Here is a 19,642-nt window from a genome sequence, read left to right on the forward strand (position 1 = left end):
GAATGAGATACACATTACAATGGGTTATTTGAACTGATCAAGAACGAAAGAAAAACGAAAGATTAGATTGTAATTCATGTGAAATTGAATTTAACTTTGTAAAGGAGTGAGAGTTTTTTCCATTTGGTTCTATAATTATGAAACAATTTTTGGGAGAGTGAATTTACAATTCTGAAACGGTTCACATTATATGGACGCGCCTTGTTGCGAACGTGTTCCGGGTATTTTTTGTAAATTGACACTCACTATCGGAGATCAAAATAAACAAAACTGATTCATTTGCGTAAATTTCTGAAACAGATTTTTTGTTTTGGTGTTCAAATTGCGGGGAACAGAATTTTAAAACATGTTCATAGTTTTGAATCTGCAATAGCATCAAGAAACCGTCATCAATGGCGAGCGAAACAACGATTTGTAACTTTTTCTGTAGTACAAAAAGTATTCATTTTCGTTTGAAGCCAACCTTCTGATCGAAGCTATCAATTTCTCACACTGGCTGGAAGAACACTGGGTTTTGGTTTGTAAATAATTCGTATAACAACTGGTTTAAAACAACAAAAATGTCAGTGAGAGACTGGAAAATTGTGCGCGTCTTGGCCGGTATTGCGATGCGCATTTGGGCCGCCAGTGGAGCTGCTCTCTTGGGTGCTTTTATCATATACATCGTTTACGGAGGATTCTTCGCTTTCGTGTTGCTAATTTTTGCTGCTTCAGGTACAGCTTAAAGTTATTTGAGTTAAGGTGATTGCGATCATAGGAAATTTCACTTTCAGGAATTCTTTATCACGCACAAGATAACCTAATGTTTCATCCCGATTTACCTGCCAATTCGAGAATTTTCATTCCGGTTCCATCGATGCATGGTTTGCCTTACGAAACTTTGCAACTGAAGACAAGAGACGGTATCTCGCTACATTCCTTCTGGATACGACATCTGGGAGATAAGGGTCGTTACGTTCCTACGATCGTTTATTTTCACGGAAATGCTGGCAACATGGGACATCGACTGCAGAATGCTAGTGGATTCTTCCACACATTACAGTGCAATGTTCTGATGGTGGAGTATCGTGGCTATGGCCTTTCGGAAGGGATTGCGAGCGAAAAGTGTTTTTTCTTGGATGCCAAAATGGTCTTGGATCATCTCTTCAGCCGTCACGATTTGGACCATAGTCAGATTATTGTGTTCGGCCGATCGCTGGGAGGAGCGGTCGCCATCGATCTGGCAGCTGATGCCGTCTATGGTTCGAAGCTTATGGGTGTCATTGTGGAGAACACCTTCACCAGCATTCCCGATATGGCGGTTGAATTGATTCACCCTTGTGTTCGCTATTTACCGTTCTGTTTCTACAGAAACAAATTTCTTTCGGTACATAAAATTCAGTTTGTACTAGCACCGATTTTGTTCGTTTCTGGCCTAGCGGATACTTTAGTGCCTCCCAAAATGATGACGACGTTATACACTCGCTGTGGAAGTACTCGCAAACATATGCTGCAAATTGTGGGTGGATCCCATAACGATACATGGGCTGTGAGCGGGTAAGTGAACTTATTTTTTGATGAAAGAAACTTGTCATTCTTTGCTCGTGTAGTTTGCCATCTGTCTGATTTTATGGATCGACCTGGGGGACCGGTGAAGTCCACCAATTATCATTCCTCGAGTAAGTCTGCACAGTTAGCCAGGTTCCGGGTTTGCTGAAGATCAGCACATGATAGCCCTGGAAGATTGAGAGTTGACAGTGCTTCTTTTTCAGTGTAATATGGTTCCAGCTGTTTTTCTTACAATAGATTGATTTTATTTTTATTTCCCTAAAGTTTTCTTTCAATTTTTTAAACATTCTATCATTGATTCAATCTAAACAAAGAGTAAGCATGTCACAGTTTTACAAAATACTGAGCGCTAAAGTGCCCATACAGATTAGATATGCTGATTCGAATGTGAACGGTTTTCATGAAGAAAATGCAATTTGGTAGCGATCATGAACCACTGATGTTCTTGTTTTGGAGGAAAGGAGTTTGCTTTGGATTCGCTAAGTCTGTTCGTTTAGGAACATCTACTTCGAATAGGTATATGTGACTTTTATTTCATTCAAGATGGAAATGGAAATCCAAACAAAAATAAGGATCATCGTCCCGCGAGGCTCTATTGTTGTGCCTATTTATTTTGTACTTGAATGATAGTTTCTACGTTATTAATCGTATAAACGTACTTGTGTATGCAGACGACTGTAACTCTTCGTGCAAATCGGAAATTATGTTACATCCAAGCATTCCAAAATGAAATGTATGTATAATGGAACCTCGATTATCCGCGAGCGGATGTTCCGCGATGCGGATTATTCGCGACAGCGAGTTCCATAGTAAATCTTCCAGGAATTTGTCAGTGATTGATAGGCTCATACACTTTTGTTTTGGCCATGGCACTTCACATAATTTGACCACTGGTGTACACGACCTTAATAATGGATAGTTTAACGATTTGTCTATTGATAAAACATAGTTTTCATGCTGAAATATCTTATTTTTGTGTTTTGAACCCATTTATAGGCCTTTATTGCGTTATCCGCGATTTTCGTTATTCCGCGGATAATCGGGGTTCTACTGTATTCTCTACTTGGTGTAGTAAAATTCCCTTCAATTGAATGTAAAAAATGCACCTCTGAAGATCTATGAGCAGAAAATATCGAGCGCCATAAACTTTAACATGTCTCGAAACCAAACGGTGGGGAAATGCAAAATAGTCAAAGATTTAGGAATCATTCTGAACACTGAACTTACATTCATAACGCTCTGCAATTCAGTAAGAAATAAAGCAAACAGTGTGTTAAGAATTTTCAAACGCTTTATATAATATTTAGGACCAAGACCTTGGACTGTCCGGAAATTTCTGGCCGCCACAAATCCTGACCAAATCGAGACGCTGAACAATAATTCGTAGTTTCCCTACATATTTTCAAACCGTTCATGAGTATCTGGCGAAGCTTGGTTACGTGAATCGCTACCATGTATGCAGTGTTTGGATATCTATAAATATCGAATGATACACAATGGGCCTGATTCTCGAATACACTTCGCGGTGGAAACGAAATAAACGGCACGCCATTGAACTACGTTTTACGGGTTAGTGAAGTGTCGAAGATAATGATGAGTTTTCAGGCAGAATGAGCACTTTTCAAATAAAAAACCATAAATGAAAATTAACTTCTTCGTATCAAACTGATATTCAATGTGAGTGGAAAACTTCATGTGATATAATAATCTCATACAAAAATTTCATCTGAAGATAATTTGATGTTATAATGATAAATTTAGTGGGAAACTAATCTCGTATCCAGATGTCGACACCGTACCGTTGTCATCGCGAATACGTTTCATTCCGTTTCCACCGTGAAGTGTATTCGAGAATCAGGCCCAATGTGTCATGCAAGTAACCTCTCACGAATATATAATAAGTGGATGATTCAAATACTTGACCGATTGACAGTAGAGTAGCGCGGGGCTAGTTGGTCATAGGGGAAAGTTGGTTAGTGACGATATCTTGGAATCTGAGCGTCCAAAAAAGTAGCGATCTATGTATGAAAAATAGCGAATTGACTATAATAGCGAATACTTAAACACTTGGTTTATTTAAAAATATTGTAAGGGGTTGTATCTAGGACCCGATCGCATTTTCAACGTAGAACAACGGAATTATATTAATCAATCCGCTTGTTTTGACGTGGGACTACGTCTAACCTTTCAATATACAGCAATTCCAAATGAAATCGTCCTAAAAATGCAGATTTTAAAAGCTTTGTATTTTTGATTCCAATGAATGTGTGTATTCCGTTTGGGTTGGAGGAAATATGAGTTTTTCACAGCAATTGGGAATTTTTTGACTCAAGCGTAACTTTTGAAAAGGCCGTATCGATTATAGTAAGAGAAATATTTGATAATTGAGGGGCTTAGAATGCAAGGGGTGTAAGTGACTTGATCGATTTCTCTTCATCAACTTTTTCTTTAGTTAATAACTCAATTGCAAAAACGTTCCAACTTAAGTTTGCTATAGAATCTGATAGGTGAGGTTCTGACCTATCTTCCACATTGTCAAATACAGCTGGGAATGTATTAGAGGCTAAGCTATGACTAAAAGAGAGAGTCGATGTAGAGAAATCGATCAAATCACTTACACCCCTTTCATTCTAAGCCCCTCAATTTATATTTCAAAAACTATGAGTCGTACCGAAATAGTGTCTTAGAAAGAGTTATAGAGTATTGATGGTTGAATATGAAAAAAATGTACACTGAGAAAAAAATTAGTACTCTTTTTTTTATTTACAGAATAAAAATTAAATTTGCAATATCCAAAATACATATTTTTAAATTTTTTTCTTTAATTTTTTCATACAAAATAGAAGTCATGTAGAAAATTCAAAAAATGGGCCCAAGTTGGTAAAACTATTTTTGACGAACTTTGTGGAGCATCGAATTTCTAGGAATTTTCGAAACATCGAGTTTTTTGTATGTTAGCAGTCATTTTTAATCACACATTATGCATCCTTATGTTATTTAAAACAAAAAAGGTTATTATCAATCTCCTTCTAAATGCAACCATTCTCGAGATATTTAAAAAAATATTTCTAATTTATTGTTTTTTTATAGTAAATAATCCATTTTAAAATGTTTGTCGTGTTATACCGTCATGTTCATGAAATTTTATGAATTTGCTTATAATTTCCAACAACTTTTCCGAATACATCATTATGGTTCATTTTTTGACTCAAGTGTAACTTTTGAAAAGGTAGTATCGATTTTAGTAAGCGAAATCTGTGATAATTTATCGATGGCACAGATTTTTGGTACAGATTTTTGGAAAAAAAAAGTACAGATGAGAAAGATTTTTGACCCCTCTGGTACAGATTCAAATGTGGCAACCCTGGTCCCCGCCGATGACGCATTTCGACTGTCTTCGTGTTAGCTTGATGATATCGTTTTTAAGAAGCAACGCCGAGCCATCTCTGATTGAAGTCTGTTTGGGATAGTAGACCGCAATCACGATATAACCCTAATCGATGTTGTGATTTCCGCCCCTATAGCTCCGATGATGTTGAGTTTCAGGCACGGCAAAAGTCGATATCTAATGTTATTTCTGATGGCTAGGGCAACACCTGCACCAGAACTAGTACGAAATTATGTATCTTTCGCCCTTCTCTTATATATGCATCGCGATTCGTTGCAACATGATTCTCTGACAGGTGCGAAAATGGGCATTGAAACAACATTCCCATATAGAGAATCACGTTGCTTCGAAGAGCGTTGCATATATAAGAGAAGGGTGCTAGAGGCGAATGAACTGCAAAGTTTAAAGCCTCTTAAAAACAAAGAAAGAAGAAGAAGAGAAGGGTGCAAGATACAACATTCTCATTCTTCGTGAGGACACCGACTGGGCAACATCGTTTACTGGGCGAGCTGGACGGCGAGGGATCGAATGCCTTCTTCAAGGCAATGAGGATGGAGGAGTAGTACAGGGAAAGTAAAGTTTTCCAAGGGCCTTTCTCAAGGCTAAAGACGAATAAACTGTAAGAGTTTAAAGTCCCTATAATGCATTACCTTCTCTACCTTCCTACAACATTCATTCACGCTCCGACCAGCTTGATGTGTTGACGTTGAGAGTCTATTTGGGAATGTTGTTGTTGTGTCCATTGCTCGCCCGCTCAGTAAAAGAGTTCTGTACAATGAAGGATGCATTGATAAAATAGAATAAGTTGCATCGAGAGTAATAGATGTATACATCGCCCGTTCTGTGGTTTATATTTTTAGTAGCAATTTGACTGCCAGCAAGCAACCAGTTGCCGACGGCGACGATGGTGTCCATCATCATCACAGAAATATTTTCGCCGAATGAAATGTGAAGGAAGGAAATGAGAAGGTCCCACGTCTTATGTCCACGACATTACCGATCCGTCTTTTTCTAGTGCATTTAAAATGCTAAAATGCTTTTTCGAACATCATATTTTAATCAGATATCTTGATTTTGAGTTACGATTTTTTTCAAAAAAGATCAATGATTTTCAATACGCCACTTAAAAAAAATGGTGGTAGGGTGGAAGTACCTATCATCGCAATAGTACTTATTATGGTAAAACGAGTGAGTTTTTTTATCAGTTTAGAAAACATATCTTCTCTTTAAAGGCTCTAATATAATTTTTAAACATCAGTAATCTCTTCTTTGGCGATTTTGGTACTCCATTCCATGCGAAACATTGTTTTTTGTTGAAAAATTTAGTTTGAAAATAGTGTGTCCCATTGATGCTTGCTTCTTAGCATTCCGCTAAAAAATGTGCGGTCGAAACAATGAGATTTTTATGCTGTGAAGTGGCTATTTTGATGCAAAAACAGTGTAGACGCATACATGACAACCTTCTTGATGTTGTGATTCGACCAATTTATACGATTTTATCGAAATAAACATGTATTTTTGTATTACCATAATTGGTACAACCTTACATCCATGTGCCAATTATCGCATTATCGAGAGCTGACCTGTTTCTATTATGGTTGTACGAAATCGCTGCAAAGCTGAAAAGCAGAGCTTTGGGGAGATGGGGGGAAGACGGATATGTTAAGGAAAACTTCAATTGTATGTTTGGAAACTCATGTTTTCAAAAATTTAAAAGCAGTTTCTTACAGTTGAATATACTGGTTTTCGAAATAACTGGCTAAATGTTTTATAAAAATCTGTTTTTCCATGTATCAGTGCGAGTATAATGGACATGGAGTGGGGGGAATATGGACAGGTTCATAATATACGAAGCGTAGAGGTTTATCGCTCGCGAAAGGAATAATTTCACTCTCTCTCAGTGTTTGTGCGTCCAGAAAAAAAATTCAATATTCTCCCCTTCACTTTCCATCATGCATTGGATGTGATTACGGATGTGATTGTCCATTGCACCCCCCCCCCCCCCCAGTGCAATTATTTCAATAATTAAATTTACCACTTACGAATGAATTTACTTTTCCGCACATACCTAATATCGCTTCTCTGTCAACTCATAAACAGAAATATAACAATCAGTGAATTCAATTTTGCAATTAAACCACTCAAAATGCTTTATATCGAAGCCGCAAAAGTTACATCAACACGCGGAATCATGTTCGATTATCGGTTTTTGTTTCTCTATTCCACTTTTGATCAGTATTCATTGTCATAAGATGGTTTAATTATTATAGAATAGCATGTAGAAGGGTTTCCCATCAACAGAAATTTGAAATTCATAATGCAACTATACAAATCAATCACCTATCCATTATACCCCCACTGACCGTCTTACCCGCGGCTCCCCTATATGTTCCTATTATGGTTGTTATGCTATTAGGCGTCGTGCACAAATTACGTAACGTGATAAGGGGGGGAGGGAGTCGAGGTTGCGTTAATTTCTGTGTATTAGAGATAGGAAATTGCGTTACGTAGGGGAGGAGGGGGTCCAAAATCGGGATTTTTAGCGTTACGTAATTTGTGCACGATGCCTTATGGTTGTACCCAGAGATGCCAACCTTCCTGATTTTTCAGGATTTCCCAGACTTTTTAGTACGCTCCCTGATATCCTGACGAACACTCAATTTATCCTGATTTTTCTGAAATGATTCTGATTTTCCCTGATTTTTGTACTCTTCACATTATTCGTAATAAATATAGTGGTTTCATGCCATAGTTTTCTGTCATGATAGTTCTCCGGTTCGTTCTTGTATATGTCTTACATTAAGTTAAACTTTGCACTAAACTTTTTTTGATCTCTACTCTCAATTGTTTTGTGGCTTTTCAAAATAGTGCCATGAAACCAGATTGTCTGACGAATTTTTGAAATTACAAAGAAATTAAGTTCGAGGAACAATATTGCTTTAATGAGGATAATGTGTATGTAGATGTATCCCCAGAGTTATTAATGTACGTTTCAGAGTGTAAAATTACTCTAGAGAAATTTTTTGAATCCACAGTCAATATAAAAAGATTTTATATGTAATTTGTTCGTCTGATTCAAAGTACAATAAACTTTAATGATGAGACTATGGTAAATATATCTCAGCAGTTTTTGAGGAGGAAGCATACATGTTCTGGGAGGATAGAATATTTAAGCTGTGTGAGAGAAAGATTATAATTCTGTTTTTGTTTTACCAAATATCGACATAAACTTTTCGGACAACCCAATATGAGCTATCCTGATTTATCCTGATTTTTATTTGAATTCTTCCTGATTTTTTCAAATTATAGTTGGCAAACCTGGTTGTACCTCAAGTTTTCACGCTATGCAATTGCATATCATAGGGCGCCTTTAAACGCTCAGTAGTGTTGTGAAATAGCACTATGCGTGTCCGACCGAAGCATATTTGTCTGATCCACTCTGTTGAAAATTAAATCTTAGTTGAATGTGTTAATATCTTTTGTTCAGTTCCTGAAGAGAAGCGAAAACTGCATCACAACCCTCACGCCTTTGTGATTCTCCACATAACAACAGTTTAATCTAGAGATGAAATGGATATTCGGTACTCTGCCTATCCGATCAATATTCGGTATCCGGCCGGATATTAGAAAAAAAACCAAAGATTTCTCATTAACAGAAGATAAATCATAACCGGAACTTGTAATGCTTGTTTATTCTTTATTGATTTGTAGTTAATTAAGTGTACCCTCTCTTAGATTATCATCCGGAAGTTCTTAATTTTTTTTAATTTTGGATGCAAATAATTGGTTGATGTTCTTTGCATATTGAAATTAATTGGCACAAAATCTGTCTGGAAGGACATGGCTATCGTGAGAGAAAACCAATTAAGAGAATCGATCGATCAAAACAAAAATTAGACAAAAATTGCCGAATAATGAATAATAAATAATGAGCCGTGTACAAAATTTATTGGAATTTTCAAAACTGCCTTCTGCCCTGGGAATAATCGCATTATTGAAAAAAGACGGGTGGGTAATGTCGGTGACATAACCGGAGTGACGTAGGACTATACAAAGGGGACAGCTTTTGCTGAATATATATTTTAAATATATTGTTTTATTTTCTTCTCCTACGTGAATACCTACCTATCTACCTGAAAAATGGATTAGTTTACTGTTTACTCTTTATGAACATGTTAGGGGTTCTGGAAAGAACCTTTGGTGTTGTGTTTTTGCGTTTTTTTTACAAACTTGATTCTTGATTTTTTCTGAAGGCTTTGTACTTATTAAATGTTCAACGTCGGGCATCCTTCGGCGTATACACATATCGTACAATCAAAATGATGGCTGTGATAGGGAATGCATAGGTGGTCATCAGCTCGTTCACTATCATATATTTCACTATTGAACACATTACCGTACCTTAAACTGTGGTTTCGGAGACGAATGAATTGTAATAGAATGAAACAATGTAAATAAAAATGAAAAAGAACTGAGGTTTTGGTGACGAACTCTACGATCTGAAATAGACGAGCTATAAGCGTTCTGAAAAGCCAACAGTAAATACAGGGACGGATGACCTTCGGATTAAAGTCCAAAATACATAGCTCATCGTGTTGCTCCTTAGTTATTTCTCTATGCAATGCAGATGTAACGTCAGTCAATTTTCAACATCAGTTATCAACCAAAGAAAGCAGTTCTTGGTACCGAGAAAATTCGTTAATGCCATCCTGCATACAATGTGTTGTAATTTGAAGCCACTTTTAATTCGGAAACCATACATGGGTTTGTGAAAACTGAATGATCAATTTAAAAGACCCCAACCACCAATAAGTTCAAGAACAAGCATAAACAAAAAAATCAGTTTATATTATATGTCATATTATGTCACTTTAGAATGCATTGGTATTGTGAAAAACTTTTAATAACTCTTCTTTGAAAGGTTTAATGGCCCTGAAAAGCGTCGTGTTTTACGGTGGCTGGTTTTGCCACCAAAGCAGTCTGTATAAACAAACTTTTTCTTTCTTCTACCTGCTGCCGTTTTGCTATTGCGTTTACCGCTCGCTGAAACTAGTTGTTGCCTTGATGAGCGCCGAACCGAAGCTGCTCTGTTCTTGATGCGTGTTTTCTGATTGTCGTGAGCAGCTTTGCAAGCCAACTCGAGCATTCCGACGGCCGAAACTCTATAATCGCTGTTAGGTATACTGGTGCTCCGGCACCATTCCGTTCGGCCTAGTTACCCTTGCGGAGCAATCAGTGAATGCGACCAACAGGGAACTGGAGACCTACACGGTTCGAGTGAGACTTTGCCTTTCCCTTAACTTGTCCTCCTTTGTTACGTCCACACGTCCACGTTGCTGCTTGTTTTCTTTTTATGATGTGATGCGATGCGATGTTAAACGATGCCGTACAACCACACGGGTTTACGGTTTGTAAGAAAATGAGATATTTTTTTGAGGTCCGCCCGTTTTGTACTATAGCGGTACACGCTCACAGGATAGAGACAAATCGGCAGACTCAGCCAAAGGGGCGAGTCCAACGAGACGAACGAATGAGCGTTAAAAGGCAGCGATGGCAAAAAAAAATACATTCATTACGATTTGTTCGCTCGTTGGATTCACATGCAGGCTAAATACATTTGCGATGACAGTGGTACAGTGTCGAATTTCAATGTGGGTTCATAATTTGGATCTCTATGTTTACAAAAATGTCTAACTAAATTTGTCGCATTACATGTCCATCCAATTAGCTAAATGTCGAACTAATTATAAATTACTGTACTTTCAATCTGGAAACAATTTAAGAATTGGTGGAAATTGAATAATCAGGAAAGTCCCCAACTATCAATATGCTCAGAACAACTGCCAAATTCACATACTCATCAGATCCTGGCAAACAAATTATGAAAAAATCAGTTTGTGTTTTATTATTATTTTGGATATTATTTTAGAAAGCATTGAACTGTATTTCGTAAACTCTTTTTTGAAAGGTTTAATGGCCCTGATAAGCGCCGTGTTTTATGGAATGGTTCCAATTTAGAAAACTTAGTAATCGTGGTTTTGAAAAAAAACCATTTCGAACGCCCTCGATGCCGCCTTGTTCTGGATTTGCCACCAAAGCAGTTTGTATAAAGAACAAAGTTTTTTCTTCTGCTACCAGCTGCCGTTTTGCGATTGCGTTTGCCACTCGCCACTCGCTGCAACTGCCTGTTGTCTTGATGTCCACCGAACCGAATGTGTTCTGTTCTGAATGCGGGTTTTCTTATCGTCGCGAGCAGCTTTACCAGCTAACTCGATCACTTCGGCGGCCGAAACTATATAACGCCGACTAGGTGGACTGGTGCACTGGTACTAACGCGCTCGTCCTAGCTACCCTTGCGGAGCAATTGGCGGATATACTTACGGGGAATTGCAGACCAACACGGTTCGAGCGGAATTTTGCCTTTCCCTTCACTTTTCCCTTCTTTGTCATGTCCAGACATGGCTGTTTGTTGATTTGTTGATGTGTTGTGATGCGAACTGATGTGGTGTACGGTTTGAATGAGAATGATCATTACGGAAGGAAGGAAGGTCTTGTATTATAGAGACTTTAAACTTTTGCAGTTCATTCGTCTCTAGCCTTGAGAAAGGCCCTTTGAAAACTCTACTCTACTCTACTCCAGCGCTACCACCTCCACTCTCTTGCCTTGAGAAAGGCACTCGATCCCTCGCCGTCCAGCTCGTCCAGCAACGATGTTGTCCAGTCGGTGTCCACACAAAGAATGGATCGTTACGGTAGCTGAGCGGGGATTTTTAAGCTGACTGGCTGACTCGAGAACTACGCATGCGTGAGACTGCGACCAATGTTTCGTTCATTTTTTTTTCTTTTTCCTTTTCAATCGTGCTTCATTCTATTCCGCTGCTGCTATGGTTGCCCGTTTTGGTCGGTACGATTTGAGGAGCACAAAATGGACCAATCAAAAATGGGCACATAGTGCATTTGGACAATGCTTGATATTTCACAATTATTCAATTATTTATCTCAAGAAAAATGAAATGTTATTCGTTATGATAGATGTGTAGATATATTTCCTATAAATTGATGCAAAAACTTTTGCGATCTATTGAGAAATGCTCGAGTTATAAGCGTTCCAAATCTTGCATTTTTTCCTACTTGTTCAGTGCCTAGATTTCCATTTCACCCCCTATATCTTCCGGTTAGACGTAGTCCTACGTCAAAAGTATTCATTAGGGTAAAAGGAATTTTTTCATTCTATCAAAACTTGCCTGTAGTAAAATGACCTACATGAGCGTTCTTGGATTCAAATGAATGCTGATTGATAAGGTTAATTGGATTTACTATTGACTTGGTTAATAAAACACTGTGTTAATCCAAAAAATCTTTAAAAAAAACAGAAAAAATCGATTTTTTTTCCTTCCAATATTGTTATCCACGACACCTACACACAAAAAAATAGAAGCATTACATATACATCGTGTTAAATCTCGAATCTTGAAGCTTTAAAATGATATAAATCCCATCTTCATGTGTTGGTTTTCCACAAAGTTACAGCGTTTCTAAAAACACTTAAAAACTTCGAGTTCGCGCACCGTTCCCATAATTTTTGTCGAATGTAGAATCAACGACATATTATTGTATACTAGGAATAAGACTTAGAGGCATGGTTTTATTTTGATATTATTATTGAAGTATTATTCGAATCCTATTTATTTCTATGTGACACTGACTATTACCACAATAGGTAAACTTATTACGGTACATGGAAGTAACATTTTCAAGCATGTTTTTATACAACTCAGTCAATTAATAATTGAAATATCAGCGAGAATCTTCAGAAACAGAGTTCAAATTGCTAGAAAAAGTATTCTTTTGTATACTTTTGAACTAAAATAGAGTATTTATTGGTCAATTTCTGCAAGTTGGTGACATATCTCCTCCATAATTGGTACACTTACCCTAACTTAAATTGATCATATGATAATTGTGATTTTGGGTAGCCTCTATCAACCAAGTACCAAGTTTCACTCAAATTGAAGAGGGTTGCGTTAAAATTTGCTATTTTTCGGTTAATTTAGCGTGGAATTGCTTCATATATATGCATTTCATTTAGTTTTTCATAGACTTACAATAACTGCAAAGATAATCAGAAAGGGGATTCCTCGTGCAGACATAATGAAGCAAATATTGAAAATCTAAAAGCAAAAATGTTTGGAATTTCAGTAACGATTTGAAATAAAAATATTCCTTTCGGCAAGTAACAAGGTAACACCAACAGAATGTATATGAACCCGTTCCAGATATTCTATCAGAAATTCAAGTGTTGTACTTGGTTCACTGTGAATGCTCCATAAATTGACTACTCGTGGTTAAGAAAATTAAAAAATTATTGATACTATTCTACTGCGCTATGCTTTTCCGGACGGAAACTAAGTGAGGGCCGTATTTTTAGCAGGTAATTATATGGAAAAGCTAGTAGTTTTAATATATTCGGAAAAGAATGTGCATTGTACATTTTAGTGCTTCAATATGAACACCACCATAAGTGGGATTGGGCAGATTTTGTTCCACATGAGAGCGTAAAGTCAAGAACGTTAGATGACTTTTAGGGGGCTTAGAGTGGCACTATCACCGTATAAAGATTTGAGCATGTGTAACTCTCCCTCATAATAGGGTGGGCCATATCAAGAGATAAAGTGAATATCACCACTCACAAGGGATTCCCCTTTCATTATTTTTCAGCATGAGCGATATTGCAAAAGGCTTCAGCTCGTGTGACAGTTTCAGAACATAGTGTTTACATTTTGCCTGGAACGAGACCGGGGTGTGAAATTTCATACGTGTCGGTCGTTCCCGGTTGGATAGCCTTTTTGCATTTGATGGCTGGCGTAGTGCTGCCGGACATTATTCAGTGTAATTCATCCCAGAATACAGCAACAAATTTTATAGTGCATCTTCGAGCAGCAATCAGAACCTAATAGAATGAATTTACGGCGGCAATTATTTTGTTGCTAATCACAATAATATGTCTAGAACCGCATGTTTGAACAAATTTTTGCTTATCGACGGTAACACGGTTCCATGGTTGCACGTCCGGAAGACTCTCACATATGTGAGCAAGGATTGAGTTACTGCTGTCAAACAATAATAAAATTTGCGGCGCCAACTCGGCACACTTGGGTCCCATGGGTTTTTGGAACCGGTCGGGACTGGCACCGTATCACATCATCGCACAGAAGCGGAGATGAGATTCCCCCGGGTAAGGTTTATTAGCGATAAGGGTTATGCTCCTAAAACGGGTTAAATGATAGCTAATGAAATTTTTATACATAATTAAAAGGGTATGCAATACATTTCCTCCGATCTTTTCTGGTCGCAAAACTGTGATAAATGGAAGGTTGAGCATGCATGTCCTCGGGAGGAGCATCTCTTTAAATTTATGCAAATTACTATGGCACTCCTGAAGGCACACATACACACACACACATAGTGGAGAGATATTGTTCGTACATGTGCGACTCAAATTTCATAGCATTCCTTCATGATCTGATTTAAAATTCCATTTGCAGCATTTATGTCCTTTGTATAAAATAATGAATTCCAATTTTCATTCCGCGTCTTGAAGGTGAGATTAGTTGAACTAGATTTATGCTGTGTTTTTCACACTGTCGTTATAAAGGTTTCATATAATCAAATTAGGTACGCTACCCGTTCGATTTTGGAACGATTCGTTTGTAGTAACATGGCAAAAATTTGGCACAGATCCTCAATTGAACTGTGTCAGTCGGAAGATCAAAATTTTTCAAATATGGATAAAACCTCGGGCCTCGAGAGAAACATTTATTTATTTATTTATCACCGTCTTCGTCCTAGACGTACAGACTGAATAATGGTTAGTAATCTATACAATATTCTTTATCTTAATTTTAAATGTGCTTTTGGACATATTCAGATCAAATTCGTCACTGATTTTATTAAACGCACGAAGACACGAGTCGAACGGATTGTTGTAGCCGTAGTTGGTTCTATGACGGGGAAGTGCCAACAAAGACGAACTCCGGAAACGTCGAGGTGGAACATAGAACGAGATTTGTTCCAGAAGTTCAGTACAGTCAATATTGCCTCGTAGCAAGTCGAAGACGAATAAGCGCTGCATATTGACCCTCCTGCTGGATAAGGTCTCCAAGTCGATCAGTTGGCAACGGTCGGAATATGGAGGAAGATCGATAGGATCATTCCATGGAAGTTGACGTAGTGCAAACCATATGAACTTCCTCTGTATGCGTTCAATACTGATTATGTGCGATGTGTAGTATGGGCACCAGACAGTAGCAGCATACTCCAGTATACTGCGCACCAAAGAACAGTAGATCGACTTCAAAGCGTGTATATCGGTGAAATCGGAGGCGTGCCGGCGGATAAATCCAAGAGTAGCAAAAGCTTTAGCAGTCGTGAAACCTACGTGTTCGTTGAACCTGAGTTGGGCGTCAATGGTCACTCCTAAATCACAGATAGATTTGACCCGATCAAGTGAGTCCGCGTCCATAAAATATTCGTGATAAGCAACGTTGTAACGGCGACCGAAGGATATGATCTTGCACTTCTTACTATTGACCTGCATGCCGTTATCGCCACACCATGTCAGCACTGTGTTTATATCTTCTTGCAAGGCGACATGATCCAGGGGCGAGGTGATGCACCGATAAAATTTCAGATCGTCGGCAAAAGAAAACTTAGAAGAAGAGAGCAGTGAAGACAGGTCATTGACAAAGAGGTTGAAGATCAGAGGGCCAAGGACGCTACCCTGAGGTACGCCAGACGTGATACTGAATGGTCTAGATTTTGTATAATTAACCATTACGTACGCGGAACGATCCGTCAAGTACGACCATAACCACTCCATAAACCAATCGGGAAAGCCCATGTGCTTCATTTTGTTGATAACAGTAATATGCGGAACAGTGTCGAATGCCTTCGAGAAATCAATGTACACCGAATCTACTTGTCGCCTGAGCTCTATTTCACGAGATAGAGCGGTGACGTAACATATGAGGTTAGTCGTGGTACTCCGATGTTTCATGAAGCCATGCTGGCTATCGGAGATGATGAAGGATGACCTTGTGTACTAATTTTTCGAAGACCTTGCTCAAACAACTCAGTATTGATATTCCACGATAATTGCTGACATAAACGCAGTTTCCGGATTTATGGATCCGAACAATACAGGCACGTTTCCATACAGCCGGGAATGATCGGTCGCGCAGAGAGCGGTTGAATATAAGAGCGATGGGCCCCGCCAAGGTGGAAGAGCAGTTCTTGAGAAGCAAGGGAGATATTCCATCTGCACTCGATGCTTTCTTGGTGTCAAGTTCCTTAAATTCTTTTTTCACATCTTCAGAGGAGAACTGAAGAACTGGAAATGTGATGTCATATGATGGTATGTGAGCAAAGCAATTGCGACGACAAACGGGCGACACTTTGCTGAACACACTCTCAAAAAACGTAGCGAAAAGTTCGCTGCTTCTACATTCGAGCTTGCATCAGATTTCCCGTATTTCACATTGAATGGAACGCGGGTAGATGATCTCCGTGTTCTCACAAAGTCCCAGAAGAGTTGAGGATATAGTTTCATATTCGATTGTACCATAAAAATATAGTTTTCGTATGATAACAGAAGAAGTTCTTTATAACTTGTTTCCACTTCTCGAAGATTGTTGCGCTCTCTCTCAGATTTTGTTCGGAAGAATCTTCTGCGTGCTTTCCTGAGGGTGTTGCGTAAATGTCGCAGCTCAGGAGTCCACCATGGTTTGCCAATAACGGAGGCTCGTCTTCTCCGAGGTACGTGTTCAGTTAATACTTGATTCAACTTGTCGTAGAAAATCGAAAGTAATTCATCCGCAGTTCCGTCGCTCATTATACCGTCCCAGTCAATGTTGGTGAGTGTGTCGTTCAATCGGTCGAAATCACAGGCTTCAAAATTGTACGACACATTTTCATTGCAGTCTTCAGGTGTGCCTGAGTCGTTCACGTTTTCTTCGAGCAATATATTAAAAAGTGGATGGTGATTGTCCACAGGTGAAAATGGAGTGGATGGTGCTAAGAGATCCAATTCATCTGGTCGGTTAACAAACACTAAATCCAGCAGCCTATTATTTGTGTTCACTAAATTGCAGATTTGTTGGAAGCCAGTGGCAAATATGTTTTCTCGATTCGTCGATTCGAGAAAAATGCACTCTTGTTCCAAATTTCATACTTTCAATTCAATGCCAAACCGATATAGTGGTTCTCAGATTTTCGTGAAAAGTGGTCATTTTGTTCTTTATCAAAAAACATTAGACCCGTATTTTTTTATTTTTTCGTTAGGGTGTCCATTTCTATTTTAGGGTGGTTCGAAAAATCAATTATTTCCACTTTTTCCCAAAAATGACTTTTTTAAAAAATTCATAACTTTCGATCCACTGAAACCGTTTTAGATAATCGACATATCGAATTGAAGCCAATGAGCTAGCCTAAAAAATATACAACCACCAAAAAACGGATTTCATTTTCGTTATTATTGATTGTAGTGGTTTTTTATTGTTTTGATGGATTTGGACTAGAGGGCGCTATATTTTTCATATCTCGATATCAGAGATGCTATTTTTTCGTTTTTAAGATATGATTTTCCAAATTTAACCGATGGTTAAAAAAACAATTTTTTCATCTTTTTTCCATTACAAAAATTCATAACTTATGAACTACTGGACCGATTTAGATGATCGACATATCAAACTGAAGCTTATGAGTTTTTTCTCCCTTTTGGGTGTGAACCACTGCGTCCATTATTTTGAACTATTGTGGTATACCCCTTTACTACACTTCAAGCTTATCTACTGCTTATTGATGAAGGAGTAGATTAGCTTTCAATCTGGCTTTCAATCTGATTGGCGAGATAGGTGCCAATCAGGAATAATCTGTTTGATAAAAGTTATAATCCTGATCAGCGACGCAGACCAAATTTCCTTGGGCTCCAGAATAGCTTTATCAAGGTGTTGAAGTCTGCGTCTTGTTAGAGCTCCGCAGTTACAGAGCAAAAGTTCAGAGGTTTCGCTTTTCGCATTACAAAAGCGACAAATATAATCTTGTGCAGAACCTATGTTTTTAAAATGGTATTTACTCGGACAGTGTGCTGTTACCAGACCAGTGAATGTGCTGAAGTCTTTCCTATTAAGGCTCAGCAGTTGTTGAGTCATTTCAATACTCGGTATAGTAATTTTTTTTTGCCTGCTTAAGTTTTACAGCCATCCAATTGGCTGTCACTTCCCGGTCTTCTCATTTCTCTAGCTCACTTTTCAACACACAGTCAAAAAGTCCACATAATCGTTCTGGACCAGTGAATGGTGAGTTTGAGCTGTTCCTGGCAAGATCATCTGCTCGCTCGTTGCCCTCTATACCGCAATGGCCAGGAATCCAATACAGTTGTACCGAACTTATCTGACTTAATTGCCGTAAAAAGGAGATGCATTCCCAGACAATTTTTGAAGAGCATTTAAAATATTTAGAGTTTTAAGTGCCGCTTGACTGTCTGAGAATATGCAGATGTTAGCATTCGATATTTTCTTTTAAGGCAGACATTTAAACATTCTATTATTGCAGCTATTTTTGTCTCAAAAACTGTTGGCCAGTTTCCTAGATTTTTGTTCTGGGACCATACATTCCGGCACCTGTTCTGATTCCCATTTTCGACCCATCAGTGTAGAACACGATTGAATCATTACGATCGTTGGGACCACCTTCATCCCATACTGAACGAGGATGTTCGATCACTCTGTATGGAATGTCATAATTAGTCCTAGGTTCCATCCAATTACTGTTCTTCTTTGAGGCTGGTCCAACGGGTAAGAGATTCAAGATGTTCAAGTGACCAGTTTTGTCCCAGTCTAGTATTTTTTTTCCAACTTTTAAGCTTTAGAGCGCCTTTTTTAGCCTCTAGTTGAACATATTGGTTCAAAGGTACCAAATGAACGATAGCCTCCAATGCCTTTGAAGGAGTGCTTCGCATTGCTCCAGAAATTGCAACGCATGCTAGTCGTTGGAGTTTATTTAGTTTTTTGACGTAGAATTACGTCTTTCGGGAACATATTGGGGTACAAATTGAAAATCGAAAATCTAGCACATCGGGAAAATTGTCCAATTTCAAACGCTTATTGCTCAGTCATTTATTGATGGATTGATGAAATTTTTGCGTCAATCGATTTCGGCACTCCATAACAATTTTTTATATTGAAGAAAATAATATATGTCATGAAACTAACTATCGAACAATTGAAAAATCTCAACCCCTATCCTAACGGAAATACCCACTTCTGATTGGTCGAAATTGACGACACATGCGACGGTTCCCTAACAGAGACATCAAAACCAAGCTGCCTGGGGGAAATCGATATTGCAAATACATGAAAGTAGGGGGAGCTTTTGTTCCCATCGAAAAGTGTTCCCTAACAGAGACTTCTAATTCAAGCTGCCTGGGGGAAGTCGACATTGCAAATATATGCAAGTTGGGGGCATTTTTATGTTGCAAGTAAGGTGAGTGATACGATTAATTCTAGCAAATAAAATTTAAATTTGGAACTTTAATGTTGGTTGCTTCGTGAAATTTCATATCAATGACCGATCGTGTATTGTGAAAAATTCAGCACAATTGTACAAGTGTAAACTTATATATGGTAGCAGTTGTGTTTAAAATGACTT

At 38.2% G+C, this 19,642-nt stretch overlaps 1 protein-coding gene across 1 annotated transcript in view; it reads left to right on the forward strand.

Annotated features, from left to right (window-relative positions):
* Window positions 1-248: 248 nt before the first annotated feature.
* The window catches only part of LOC129779318 (protein ABHD13), a 41,944-nt gene continuing 22,550 nt past the window's right edge, over window positions 249-19,642 (forward strand). The window contains exons 1-2 of the mRNA XM_055786726.1: window positions 249-714; window positions 774-1,536. Of these exons, the coding sequence (XP_055642701.1) occupies window positions 561-714; window positions 774-1,536 (917 nt within the window). The 5' untranslated portion in view covers window positions 249-560. The remainder of the gene's footprint in view (window positions 715-773; window positions 1,537-19,642) is intronic.

The sequence above is a fragment of the Toxorhynchites rutilus genome, chromosome 3 (assembly GCF_029784135.1).
Source record: "Toxorhynchites rutilus septentrionalis strain SRP chromosome 3, ASM2978413v1, whole genome shotgun sequence".
NCBI lineage: Eukaryota > Metazoa > Arthropoda > Insecta > Diptera > Culicidae > Toxorhynchites > Toxorhynchites rutilus.